The following is a 14,597-nucleotide window of genomic DNA, read 5'->3' as shown; positions in this document are numbered from 1 at the left end:
GGGGGCCTTACAGGCAAGATGGGGAGCGACTCTTTATCAGGGAGTGTAGTGATAGGATGAGGGGTCATGGTTTTAAACTGAAAGATGGTAGATTTAGGTTAGATATTAGGAAGAAATTCTTTACTCTGAGGGTGGAGAAACACTGGAACAGGATGCCTGCAGAAGTTGTGGAAGCTCCATCCCTGGAGGTATTTAAGGCCAAGCTGGACTGGGCTTTGAGCAACGTGGTCTAGTGGGAAGTGTCCCTGCCCATGGCAGGGGGGTTGGAACTAGATGATCTTTAAGGTCTCTTCCAACTCTAACGATTCTATGATTCTTTGGACTTTTAAGATTTGGATGAATCTTTCTGTCCCTAGATGCTACGTAAAAAAAAAAAAAAAAAAAAAAAAAAAAAAAAGTTTATGAAAACCTTTTTGTTTTAATTGAGAAGGCTTAGGCAGGGGGAGGGTATGGGACAGGCCTGTCTTCCTGGGACTTCTATTTGCTGTCTTGGAAGTCTCCTGTGTGAGAACAATGGCTATCTCATGGGGTGCTGGTGCAACAACAGATATATTAAAGTATTTTGCATGAGGTGTGGGTATGCAAAGAGTGTAGCAGTGGTGAATGGATGGGCCATCTGAATACGCGTGCTTTGAAAGCGGCTGGTATGAAGCTTGTGCCCATGCAGAACCTCATGGTGCTGTGCTGCATGTGCACCATGTGGGTTTTTAGGAAGCATCTTTGTAATAGCACGTGGGGAAAATTGCTGATTTTTCTCAGCTGTGAGATTTTGATCTTCAGTATTGCCCTCTGTTTGTGGACGTGGTGAGGCCAGCAGATGTGACTTCCTTATCAAGGTCAGGCAGATACTGGATAAGACATGCTTACCCTCTCCTGAGCGTCAAACCAATGTCTTCACATAAGCCTGAGCATCCCCGCGTGTGTGTGTTAACCTCTGGTTCCCTTCGCTGTCTCTGGAAATAAGGTACTGCATGTAACTGGTGTGCTGGCAGGCTTTGCTGTGTTGCTTGGATACTGCAAAGAGCACAGCCCACTACGGTGGACCCTTGGTATGAGCCATTCAGAGGATGACTCGTGCAGAGCGGCTTAGCAAGATGTCATTTTAATTGAGCTGCTTGCTGGCTCGTGCAATTGCCTTTTACTATGCAACTTCATATAAAATGCTTCTGTAATCCCTCTTGATGCAGAATTAAGTTTTGCATAATTGTCTTCGCATTAGATCTTGAAACGTTTTTATAGAGCAATGAGTTAAAATATGGAGCTAGCCTGTCTGCATGCACCAAGAGAGTAGCTGCTGTGGGATGACCGAAAGATCACACAGATTTTCCAGTATTATTTTGCAGCAATATGCACAGAGCTTCTTCTCTGTGTAGCTGTCTGAACTGGTTTCCTATCTCTCTGCTTACATGGTCTGCTCATCAGTGCCTAACCAAAGGCATTCCTCCTGCTGTCTTCCCTAGGGTATTTCTCAGTTCAGTTGTAAATCAGCTGAGTAATGGTGCATTCAGCCCATTCTTTCTGAGCAAGGATTGAAACGACTTGTGCTCAAGAAAGGGAATAGTAAACCAAAAAGTGCCAAGGGAATTTTATCCATGCTGTGTTCACTTTATTAAAATGGGGAGAGAAAACATCAGAGGGGGAGAGAGAAGCGACATGGTGCATCCCATCCTCGGGGAGTCTTGCAGAGCGTGACTGTCTGTTGGGTGAACATAACTCACTCCTCTTGCCTTTAGTGTGCCTCTCCCAGTTCATGTGAGGTAATGATCAGACCCATGCAGTGTATTAGACCTCCCCGTGTACAATAATATCATTAAATGAGGAAGAGGAGAGTAGAAGTGCCTCAGGAGGGAGAAATGATTTAATAGCTGCTGTGCTGTGCCTTCTGTGCATTTAATCAGTGGATGATGTTTATCACTACTGGGGACCTGGGCCCATCCTGCTCTCCTGCCTAGCAGGTACATCCCTGGGCTGGGGGTGAATGTTTTCAGTAAGGGGGAGAGTTTCTTGCAGTCATTGCAGGATACTGATGTCTCTGCAGTGTCCCTCTTTGCCTCCTGCATGCTTGTACACAGCTCAACACAGTTGGTAACTGAAATACAGGCAAGGAGGGTCCTGCTGAATATCTACAGCCCCTCTGGTAGCTGGAAAGAGCTGGGAGAGAGCTTTTCATTGCTTCCAATGTCACAGTGTAATTTTAAGGTAATAGCCTTAGACTGCAGCTGGGCACTGGAGAATAGGCACCTAAAAATGAGCTACGCCAGCCTGGCAGTCCTGCTTTGGGAGGCTGAGCCAGCTGCTCAAGCTGTTCCTTCGTGAGCACTGGAGCTGCTGGGGGGAACATGGGCTCTATGTGCAGATGACATCCAGATGTGGGCTCAGCAGTACTCTACCTCATGGTAAGCAATCCCAAACCTGAGATTTCGGCCCTCCTGGAGCCTGTGGGAAATACCATCTGACTCCAGGCTGTGGTGGGAAACTTCTATGAATGTTTATGGCTGGTCATTGGAGGCCCTCTGACATTGTCAGCAGTTGCTTGGAAAAATAGCTCTTCTGTTTTTGCCGAAGCCTTATCTGATGGTTTTGAAGCCCAAGGTTTATTTTCCTCCTGCCCTACCTCCTCACTCTGAGCTAGTGGCTTCAGCATTGCTAGCGTAAATAAAGCTGTCTCTTCCCTCCTCTCGGCCTGCTCTGATTCCCTTCAGCTTGTTTGTGCCCTGTGGCACAGCCTGCTGCGATGGCTCGGGGTGCCTGCTCACACTTCCCCAGACCTTGTGAGCAGCAGGAGAGGAGGGGACCCGACACCCTTTGTCTTTCTGTGCTCATCTCAACCAGACTTCAGCAAAAAAGCCCCTCACTGGGCTCTGAGACATGAAGCACTACAATGTCATCTTGTCTGAGTTAAATAAGGGAGAATTTCAGACTAATAAATACCAAATTGATTAGCACAAGCAGTGCAATGGGCACTCATTTGCTCAATATCAGGTTCATATGGTTTTTTTGTTTTTGGTTTGCAAGGCAGAGTGGGACTTGCAGTGGAGACACCAGAAGGTGTCAGTCATGATGCTGGGTCTTCCAGCAGCTGGAGAAGCACTTGTGACTCTGGGCACTTGGACAGCTGTGTGCTTAGACCTGCTCGGGCACCAGCATTGGCGGGTTGGTCTGGTCAAACAATTGATGCTGGCACTTGACCTCTGAAACCTGAGAATGTCTTGGTTTGTTTCAAGCTGTTGTGGGCTCTGCAGGGCCTTGCTGCACTAACTTATGTTTGGGCTTTTTTCCTTTGGACTTCCGAGGAGGAGGGTCTCCTGCCCCTGGAGATCTCTGTGGCTCTGGGTCCCTGTTGGTGCTGCAGGGACCGGGCATGGTGCAGGGATGGCACTTGCTTCCTCACCTGCTGCTAGTACACCACTTGTGCAGTTGCTGCCTGTCAGCTCAGCAAAGTCACCAGGTTTTCCCCCCCCAGCTATACTCCTGTTGAAACCAGTTTAGATACAAGTGGACTGAGGTCCTTGCAGCATGTCCCCTTGCCTTCTGTTCAGCTGGCTGCGTTTTGTAGTGGTGGTGGGAAAACTGCTGGTAGCAAGTCACCTGAGCTGACCTAGCTATGGGGAGCCAGCTGCTGTCCAGTGGGTGCTATCAGCTGCTAAGACCTATTTCCAGAACTATTCGAAGACCATAGCCATGGTGCTGGCACATGGAAAGATCCCGCTCTGATTCTTTATTAACAACAAAAAAAAAAAGGCAAGAGAGAACATTTGCTGGCAAATAAACAAAGTGAAAGGCTTAAGTCTCTTCTGGCTGGGAACTGCTCTGTGCTCAGCAGTGGGGGCACCTGTGTAGGGAAGGGTGTGTACTGGAGGGGGGAAGATGCTGGGACTTCTTTGATATTAGTTCACCAGGAGGGGAAGGGACAAAAACCAATGAACCAAACCACAGAAGGGCATTGGGTTTGAGTTATTATGTGAGTGTGCAGATTTAAAGAAACCATCCAGATGCTTTCTGCTCCAGAGTTTTAAAACTAAGGGGTTGACTCAGGTAACACCTTAACTAATTCTCCCCTTTTCTTTTGAACAGACTCAGGATGCTACTGCTTGTTTGCCCCACTGAGTCATAGAATCATAGAATTGTTGAGGTTGGAAAGGACGTTTAAGATCATCAAGTCCAACCATTAGCCTAACCTGACAAAACCACTTCTAAACCATGTCCCCAAGTACCATGTCTACCCTTTTTTTTTAAACACCTCCAGGGATGGCAAATCCACCACCTCCCTGGGCAGCCTATTCCAGTGTTTGATAACCCTTTCAGTGAAGAAAAAAAAAAATAAATAAATTCCTAATATCCAGTCTAAACCTCACCTGGCATAACTTGAACCCATTTCCTCTTGTCCTATCATTTGTCACGAGGGAGAAGAGGTCAGCCCCCACCTCCTTTCAGGTAGTTGTAGAGAGTGATAAGGTCTCCCCTCAGCCTCCTCTTTTCTAGGCTAAACAACCCCAGTTCCCTCAGTTGTTCCTCATAAGACTTTTCCTCCAGACCCCTCACCAGTGTTGTTGCCCTTCTCTGGACACGCTCCAACACCTCAATGTCCTTGTTGTAGTGAGAGGCCCAGGAAGGTCCAGGTGGTGGCCAGAGCATAGGTTTTGTGCCCCAAGTCTTGCTGGTATTTGAGTCTGAGATCTGAATGTCTCCTAAGTATCCAAGATGGGTTGTGTGTGAGCCTGGGTGGAAAGGTGATGGGATTACAGGAAGCATAGCAACCTGTGGCTCAGAGGGTGGTGTACTTGTGTTGACTTGCACATCTGTGGAAGCTGTGTGCTGGCATGGGAAATCTGGCCCTTTTTACAGGCTGCCAGCAGTATTGGTGTACTCAAGAGAACCTACTGGTTAATAAAGCCATACTGGTTTATGTCAATGGCCTGTCACCCCTGAAGCATGTTGTATGCTTTGGGCCTGATTCGTCTTTCACTACTTTGACTCAAACCTGTCTCTTTCAAAATCAGTCTCCTGGGGTATGAGAGCAGAATTCATCAGTTGCCTAATACATGCAGCCCTGGCTGGTGGCCATTAGTGTCTCTGTAGGGTGGAAGAAATTGAGGTTGAAAGGCTATTATGAGGCTGCAGAAGAGCTGAGAGTCGGGGTGGGCAGGGCTTGGGCATCTCCAAGGGATGGGGACGTGCCATACCAACCCATTCCCATGAGACCCTGGTGGAACTCTAGGTATTGTCCTTGTGTATTTCCTGGGTGTGGGGGTAGAGAAGGGATATTGGGGCAAGAGGTGGCCAGCCAGAAGATTAGTGTCCCTCTTGTGTGATCTCCAAGGAGATCAGCATCCCTCAGTGCTGTCTTTCTGCTGCTTTGATTTACCCAAAGACCTGGGATCGGGAGGCCACCGAGCTTTCGTTACAGCTGCTTTTGCCCTCCTGCTCTGCGCTGCTTCTGTATTGTGGCACATAATTTACTCCCTGACTCTTCATCCTGCAGTTACAGTCCCAGCTCAGAAGTGTGATTACAGCTGCGGCATTGCTGTGTCATTGCCTTTTGTTTGCCACAATACAGCTCTCCTTGGGCAGAGCAGAAAGGAAAAGAAATAATAATGATGCATGGATGGAGGGGAAGATCTGACGTGCCTTTCCAGCCCATTTGCTGTGTATTTCATCTCGGGTGGGGAGACTCATTAACTAGTCACTCAGCAGAAGCAACCTGTACCTAAAGGTTAATTTCCACAGCGGTTGTTGCTGGGTTATTTGATAGTGGGTAATTTCTGTCCTCAAAAGATTCTTTTACTCCTACCCAGTATTTAATGAGATTAAATTGCAACTTCTCCGAGACCTCATGGCAGAAGTGTGTATGTGTGGCAGGTGGCCACCAAAGCTTTGTGTGGACTTAATAGAAAGGCACTCGGGGAGCAGAGAGAAAACCCTTTCATAATGAGGGGGAAAAATAGTGGCTGTTTGAAAGCTTCATAGGTGTTAATAAAAGATACTGCTTTTTCAGTTACACAGAATGATAAATACAATGGGCTTCTGCAAGAATCTGTCTGTAGGACACAAATTATTGTAACATGACTTTGATGTACACAGGATGCTCCTTTTAAGGCCCGGAGCAAGGTGACCTTTTAAATGAGATGACTGGGGGGTTGAGTTTTCTAGTTGGCATGACAGTGCTGGGCCCCATTCTGACCTTGCAGTGTATTTATAATCTTTAATTCTACCCACAATGTGGGGTTTTTCTTGGCAAAGCCAGTCCTAATGCAACAGTGATCCAGCAAGACCACTGAAAGCAATAGAGCTCTTTCTGTTCCGTGTCAGTGTATGTGATATCGGGGTGAGCTTTGACAATTGTTGCAGGGTGCCCGTGTTTGATGTAGGTGGGGCAGCAGATGGGCAGAGGTGGACATGTGTAGCCTTGGCTGGGTGAGGGATTGTGTGTGTGTGTCTGCACTCTGCTTTGCACGCTTGTCCAGGCTTACTGTCGTGCAGATACTGACGTGCACCGGGAGCTGGGCCCATAGTGTTGTCCATTCCTGTACCCTCTAATACATTTTCTCCAGACTGCTAGAGCTGATGACATCTAGCACTGAATGCAATTAAATATGTTTGACATTGAACTGAAAATCTTCCCTGTGGCTGTTCTGAAAGATTTTTGCCAATGTGTTTTTCTTATGTGTGTGTTTGTTTGTTTTTTTTTTTTGGTACGGGAATTTAATTCATTGCTCTTGACCTCAGATTCTGGGTAGTTCACGAATCTCTTAGTAGTGGGTTCCTGTGTTCACCTGGAGGGCAAAAGTTTGAATATGTGAAATTCAACAAGCATCAGGTGGGTAAAATATCCCTTTGAGAAAATGCTTTAGAAACAGGTGAGAGCCACTGGATGTTTTTCCTGCATCTATGTAGAGAGAAGGTGAAATGCAGGGTGCAGGTGGGAGGTTAGCATCCTGGGGAGTTGCACTGGTGGTGAGGTGAGGTGTCAGGCTGGGCAGAACCAGAACTGAGCTCAAATTGTGGTTTATGGTATTGGTACAAAGGCTTTTTGTCTTCTCAGTTTCCTGGCAGCTGTGCTATGCAGACAGGGGAGGAAGGCTGGCTGCAGTACCATCTCAGGGCACCTCAGCTGTGCAGTGACTCTTGTTTCACTGCTGTTTAAAGACCACCTTTTGGGGCATGGGTTGGGGTGAGGAGGGGATGCTGGCGGTCCCCAGAGCAGGACCCTGGTCTGAGCCGGTTCCCTCAGCTCCAGTGGGGACTGACCCCACTCCATTCTTCAGGCTGCCCTGATATTATCCTGGCACTCCTCACCCTCGAGCCAGTCTATTTTGTAGTGACACTGCCCTGACTGAACGCCTTGACCATGTCTGTGTCCAGGGATGTCTCCAGGGTTACAGCAGGTACCTCTGGCAGGAGTAACCGTAGGCTGGAGCATCTTGTTGCAGCCTTTTCTGGTTATCCCTCCTCCATTCCCCAGGCATGGCTGGGGGTCTCAGCTGCAGAGAAGGGCACCTGCTGTCCCAGGGGCAGGGTGTCAGCATGTGGAGCCAGGGTAGGTTTCAGCTGTCCAGGGATTAGCAACAGGGAGCCGCGTGCAACGTAGGTGCTGACGCAAACTCGCTTGCGTGAGAGAATCTCAGTCTCTCCTCCCCCTGGCACAGGCCAGCAGCCTTTGGAGGAGGTGACCTGGGACCCATGCGTAGTTCCCCTCTGAGGTCACCTACTACGCTGTTACGGAGCTTGGCCCCAGCCTCTGCACGTGGTGCATTTGAAATGGCCAGCCAGTGATTCAGGGGACATGTTTTGCTTTTTGAAAGTGTTTGTTCCTGACCAAGTCTCTGGGCTTATCTAATTAATTATCCGCTTGGGAGCTTTACTTTGTTCATCTCAGCAATGTGTTACAAGGGTAACATGCAAAAGCACTCTTGTATGAGGAGTGGCTGTGCTGAGGGCCAGTTTACATACAGATGGAAAGGCAGACTGTCATCCAGGACAGGAATAAATTCAGATTTTTCTTGTACTGTTTGAAGATGTGGGAAAATGAGAATCAATAACGTGAGTCGGACCAAGCTCCGACATGGGCGTTTGATGTTGGTATAAAATGGGGGAGTTTCCACAGGTCTGGGGAGGGTGTTTTTTCTTCTGGCATGCTGACCCAGACACTGTAGTGTTTTTTTCCTTCCCCCCAAGCATGGTTAAAAGTCAGGCCCTTTCCTGTCTGAACCATTGCATTTTATTCTCCAAGCAGTGAAATGGGCTTTGGCAGCATTGACTGTTTCTGGCACACAGCAAGAATAAATCTCTGTCTGCAAGAAAGCACTTGTCCTGGCAGTTAAAAATGCCTGCTAAAGATGTCTTACAAATGTAATTGTGCGTGCTCCCTTCCCAGTGCCGATGTTGCCTTGACACAGTGCACACCAGATACTTAACGAACGGGCAGCCCTCTGTGGAAAGATTCCCCATCAGCTTTAAAACCCACTTCTCAGGGAACTATTTTCATCATGTGGTGCTCGGGATTTACTGCAACGGCCGGTATGGCTCGCTGGGCATGAGCAGACGATCAGATCTGATGGACAAACCTCTAACTTACCGAACTCTGAGTGACCTCATCTTTGAATTTGAAGACTCCTATAAAAAGTACTTGCATTCAGTCAAAAAAGTAAAAATTGGATTATATGTCCCGCATGAGCCGCACAGCTTTCAGCCCATTGAGTGGAAACAGCTGGTCCTCAATGTATCCAAAATGATGCGCACAGAAGTCAGGAAGGAGCTGGAGAAGTTTGCCAGGGATATGAGGATGAAGGTAGGTCTGCGCACCTGGGCAGTGGACTTGGAGGTGGGTGTGCCTAGTCCCATCCTGCAGAGGTTGGTCTTGCTCCATGTTAGCAGGCTGACCCCAGCCCGAGATTAAGGTGGTATCAGGTGGGCTGGGGGTGTGCATGCTTACATCTGTCTCGGTGGTTTCCCCACAGGTTTGGTGTGTGTTCAAGCCCTTATAGCTATTTTTTAGTTCAAAGATCTCCCCTTCAGCCTGGGAAACACTTGAACCCATATTTGTCCCTGCCCATCAAGGAGCTATTGCCCAGTTTGCTTTTCTCACCGACTCTGGAAGAAGGTGGCTGGAAAGAACCAGCATGCCTGGGGCTGGTGGGGTGGGTGGCCTGGTCGCCAGTAGGGATCTCTGCTCTTGGCACTTGAGCTGCAAGGCGTGCCATGGGACAGCTATGTCAGTGGTTGCTTCTCCTTGCAGGGCATGCCGGTGGGCTTGCCCTGTGCCACCTGATGCCCACCACCTTCAGCTAAATCACAAAGTAGGTTACATGGGAAAGGTGAGGAAAACAAATCCCTGACTGGCTGGTCCTTCCTCACTGGCTGGTTGGACTGAAGAGCCTGGAGGGAAATGACGGGGAGCTAGGGCAGGCTGCCAAGGGGACTGGAGGGTTTGGCTGGGCTTGGGAATGAGGGGTGTCCCTGACCATGCCTCTAGGGCTGGCGTAGGCGAGGAGCTGCTTGTGGTCCTGGTGGAAGGGGATTTGGTGCTTTTCCAGCCTACTGCTGGCAGCAGGAGCAGAGCAGGTGTGTTGCTAAGTATGGAGCTGGCTCTCGTGGAGAGGCATGTGGCATCGTGTCCAAGTTATTCTGGGTTCACGTCCCCTGCCCTGCTGAGGAATGGCTCCTACGTAGCAGCCGCATGCCTCTTTTGCTGAGGCACCTGCCCCCTCGCCCTGACCTTGAGTGTCGCCAGTGGCACTGTAGCCCCTATGTCCTGCTGCCACCTCTCCTACCCTGCCAAGGAGTTTGAGGGCCAACTTGTACCATATTGTTGCCTTAAGTACGTGTGCTTGATTATAGATGTAATGGGGCAAAAAAAGCTTCATCTTCTCTATTCATGCACTTTTAATACCATCTAGAGAGCAAACAGCTGAAGCAAGTTCTAGTTGAAGAAGTCTATATGGGTGGATGACTTACTGAACTTAGTACTTGCTTTTGATAGAGGGACCAGCTCTGTGTGTGTGCCAAGCTGTAACATTGGGTCCAGTCCTTGTAAGTGCCTGAAGGCCAGGACCACAGCCCTGAACCCGTGAATGCTGAAGGCCCCGCATTTGACTCTTCCATGAGTTAATTCAGAATTTGAGCCACTTGAATTCAGAGGGCTCCTGTTGTGAGGGAGGCTGACTTTGGAGGATTGGGTCTTTAAAATAGCCTGGAGTGTGAGGGTCACGCTGATGGATTTCTGAGGTTGGAGGGCCTGGGGGAAGTGGGCAAGTGTGTGAACAGACAGGAGACTTACTGAAAATGCCCGCTGTTGCACAGAGTTCAACTGCCAGCCTGGGAGGCCGTCACCTCTGTTTGCAGAGAGGAAAGCTGGAGAGGGCGATTTGGCTGTGTGAGTTTCCTTCGGCTGAGGCTCAAAGCTGTTTTTCTTATCTCTTGCTGTTGCCAGCTCTGAAGAAAGCTGTGGATGAGACTGTTTTTTCAGTATTTATCTGGGAACTGAATTGGTGACACCAGCTAATTTTTGCAGGGGGCCCCTGAACAGCTATCGTGTGATAACAGCTTTGGGTTCCTCTTAACCTGGGCAGGGTTTGAATAAGTCCTAAGGGACTGAAGGCTCTTTGTGTGCTGTCCCCGCTACTGTATGAGGCCCTTTATTTTTATTTTTTATTTTCAGTGAATCATTGCCTTTATTGAATGCCTTTTCCTTCCCTCCCCCATCTCTTGCAGATTCTGAAACCCTCAAGTGCCCATTCTCCGATGAAAGAGAGATCACGGGGTAAGTCGTTGTCCCCTCGCCGAAGGCAAGCCAGCCCTCAGAGACGGGCATGCAGAAGAGACAAATCGTGAGTATTCCTGCTGCCGTCACTGGAGGATCAGAAGTTGAGGGTGATGATGTATTATTTTGATGTACAAAACTTATGCGTGTACTGGCATATATAGGAAAACCATACCAGGTGTCTCGGTTGCTTAAGAGGCTTCAGAAGCCGCCGGTACTGCTGATACCCTGGCATTGCTGTGCTTACCGCTGCCCAGTGCCCCTCCACATGCTGTCCTTGGAGGCCCTGATGGCCTTTGCTTGGTTAAATTCCACTTTCACAGTCATCCAGTACCCTGTAGAAGTGTGGGTTTTGCCTTTTCTTTTTTCAGTCTTTATACAGTCCACTTTCTGGAGAAGTGAACCTAGCCTGGCGTGCAGGGGACTTGTACAGGAGGGAAAGTAGTTTGATCACATTTAAGGGTGTTCAGACGAGATATTAAAACCAGGAGGATGTATCTGGTAGCGGTAGTGGAGTGCCCTGCTGTCATGGTCAGTCAGACAGAAATTGGTTTCTCCGTGATGAGCCTGTGCATGGAGCTGTTTGGATGGAGTGCTTTTCACTCAGGACTGTCCAACTTAAAAGGTTTACTTTTTCACCATCCATGTTGTCTTCTTGCCAAAGTGGAAACATCACTTGCATTATATTCTTTGATTTTAATCGGCTTCAAAAAAATCCAGACCGCTTCCCTCATGTATTGTAGCTAGTAGGTTTTCTTTAACTGTGCAGGGAAGGATGGACTAACTGCATACGATACCTCTAAATGGATAAAACTGAGCTTCCAGATCACAGGCCTTGTACAGCCACTGGCAATTCAGACTGCCATACCTTAGATGTGAAAGAGTTGAGTTTTAGCTGTACTGCATCATGCCACGAAGCTGACAACTGTGAAAGCCTATACGTAACCCAGATTAGTCACATATTTATGATCATCGCTTTTTAAATAGGCTCCCAGACTACTGTCTCAGCACTTATTTATTTATTTTAAAGCAGCTAACAAAGACATTAGGCTAACCTTCTAAAGATAACTTCAAGATACTTTAGCAGCAGATGATTTCACAGCAGGTTTTTATTTCTACATGTGAATTCACACTCAGTCCACAATGCTGTACTTTGGCCTTCATCACTGAGAGCTCCTTGTTTAGTGCATGGATAATTATAGTTGTAATGGGCTCAGCTACTCCAGGCTTCTTCAACTCCTAGATTTACTTTGAAGGGATGGTTTTGTCTTTGGGTTCCTGATAGTGCCTCTGCCATTGCTGGAGTGGATCACATATATCTGGAGAGAAGAGTGAGTCCTACTGGGGTTGGAGACTTGCCAGTTGGGCTGGTTTCCTGAGAGAGCTGCTGGGCACGTGGCTGCTCTGTAGTAGATGGTTCCTCCTTGGCAGCTTTGCTTTTCCAGGACAGAAAGACAAGTGTAGTACTGGTGACCTTGCAGTGGCTTCAGCACCTGTTACCTGCTTGATGGTTCTGCTGTGTTGCTCTGTATCTAGAGTGAATTATATGTTACTGTAAAATAAACCCTGCGTCACCATGATATACAAGATCCAGGACCCAGCTATAGTATGATGCAGGGAGCTGGAGACTGAGAGCTGGCTCCATACACGAGACCTTCATCTCTGCTTTAGTGGAAGGTGTTGAAGTGCCTCAGTGTGGGTGGGAGCTCTTGCAGCATGTGCTTTGTGGCTGTGTGACAGCCCTGCGGGTCCTGCACAGCACCCTTGCAAGCCTGGCTAGTACACTTGAAAAGAAAAGGGGAATGAAGGAGCTTTCGGCAGGTCCTGGGCCCCTGAGAAGACCCAAGAGGCTGCTCTCTGTTAGAAGAGTGGTGCTAGGGAGGAGAACTAGGTTCCTGATGCTGAAATGATGCTTCTGTGCAGTGGTGCTGGTGGCTTGAAGGCTGACTGTGCCTTTTGCCCCAGCGGGAGTGGTGCCGCAGAGGAGTGCGCTGCTGTAGGGCTTTCCCTTCTGATGATAAAATCCTTTCATTTCCAAAATTGAGATCTGCTGGTTTCTGCAATGGGAGGTCTCCAAGATCTGAAGGGGGAATGGGATCCCCTCATCAGGGATGAGCTGAATGACACATACCACCATGTACAGTGGTTGATGTGGGGTAAGAAATACCAGAAGGGAAATTGGGTATTTTCTTCCACATGTTGATGGATCCCTGAGAACCTAGTTGCAGTGAGAGGCCTTTGTCTTAGGCACAGGAGAGGAAAGACTTTCAGGCTTGCTAGGCTTTAGGCTGAATTCCTAGCTAAAGAATGACCGTGCTTATCAACATTGTGTTTTGTTTCTTTGTGGATCTCTTGCTCGCATGCTGTAATTACAGCTTTTCAGAGCTCGCAGGGGAGGGGGAGAGCAGTGTTTTGCTCTAGTGTGAGCTGGCAGGGGCTGAATAACACATTCGTTTGAGAGGCTTCACCTGCTGATGACAAGCTGTTATTACAGCCTGGTTTTTGTCAACAATAAAATTATATGGGCCTGCTGGGAGAAATCTCCCAGTGAAAAATACATGAACTGGAATGGTGAACTGGAATGTCTTTGCTGGATTGTTTCTGAAGGTCAAAGGCGAAGCGGTGCTTAAGGACAGAAGTGGATTTTACAGCCTCAACCCCTCAACTTCTCATCCTGGTTCCTTACTAGTTTGTTAGGTAAATGCTGGTGGTGGCCACTAGCAAGCCCATGATAGCATCTGAGCCTGGAATACAGCTACAAGGCGGATAGGGTATGTTGCAGGACATGGGTGGCAATGCGATAAGCAGTAAGTGCCTGTCTAGGAGACTGGTGTGTAGTCAAATTGCAGCTCATTAACTGAGCTATGTAACAGTCCATGTGCTCTTAGCCCACAGCTGATGTGATCCTGCTAAAGGTGGCCAGCAGACAGCATGAATAAAGAGGGTATAGGGTGGTGTGAATGTGTCTGGTAAGTCGGACACTTTACTGTGTCCACTTGTCCATCCTCTGAAGTCCCAAAGCAGGAGGGTGCAGTAAGTTGCAAGCCACTGTGCTGGAACAGGCAATGCAGTGCTTTATCCTCAACAAAAGTGCTTGAAGCTGGAGGGGTTTGGGGAGTTGGTATGAGTTTGGAATGCAGCATCATGCGGCAGCCTGAAGCGATCTCTGCTCCTTAATGTCAGTTCACCAGATCTATTTCCTTTTAATTTCATGTTGAGGCTTAACACATGCATGCTCTGTGAGTGTCATAGCAACACTGGTCTTGTGTGCTTCTGGCCTAATTTAGCTGTTGAAAGGAAAATTCTGTTAGTCCATTATATTAAGATGTGCAAGGGGGCAGGGTTATATTAGGATTATATTATATTAGGATGTGCAAAATTGAGCAGATCCAATGCAGATAACTTATGAATACTGTGTACTCAGCAGCTATGCACAGCTTATTCACCTGCTCATTGTCACGGCATTTCGGAGAGGAGGTGCGATCTGATGGGCCAGTACAGCAGAGGTCCTGCGCTTCAGAGGGGATGTTTGATGTCGGGTCATTTGCAAGCCAAGGTGAATAGGGGCTGCGGTGCCTCTGCTCCAACAAATCCTTTTCTTAAAACCCCGAAGAGAAACATTATGGAGGACAGTGATAGCTACAAGCTAGAGGATTGTCATGGAGTGGAAATGGGCGTGTTGCCATGGGTGTGCAGTGTCTCCTCATCTCTTGGATATTTGGAGAAAGTAGAACCATCCAGGCCTTCTTTAATTAAAAACATATTCGGGCTTTAATTAAAGGGAGGGAGGGAGATAAAGGGTGGGAAAGGAAGAGGATCCCTAAATTTGGGGGAGGGA

The 14,597-nt window shown here is 48.1% G+C and overlaps 1 protein-coding gene across 2 annotated transcripts in view; it reads left to right on the top strand.

Moving 5' to 3' along the window:
* Positions 1 to 14,597, top strand: part of VASH2 (vasohibin 2) — a gene marked incomplete at both ends in the record, with an annotated part of 34,015 nt that overhangs the window by 17,934 nt on the left and 1,484 nt on the right. For both annotated transcript variants that reach the window (XM_082481226.1, XM_082481227.1), the window contains 2 exons: positions 8,407 to 8,788; positions 10,711 to 10,826. In XM_082481226.1, coding sequence (XP_082337352.1) covers positions 8,407 to 8,788; positions 10,711 to 10,826 — 498 coding nt within the window. The remainder of the gene's footprint in view (positions 1 to 8,406; positions 8,789 to 10,710; positions 10,827 to 14,597) is intronic.

This window comes from Vanellus vanellus (assembly GCF_965231255.1).
Source record: "Vanellus vanellus genome assembly, chromosome: 3".
Taxonomy (NCBI): domain Eukaryota; kingdom Metazoa; phylum Chordata; class Aves; order Charadriiformes; family Charadriidae; genus Vanellus; species Vanellus vanellus.
This window is presented reverse-complemented; position numbering and strand designations above follow the sequence as displayed.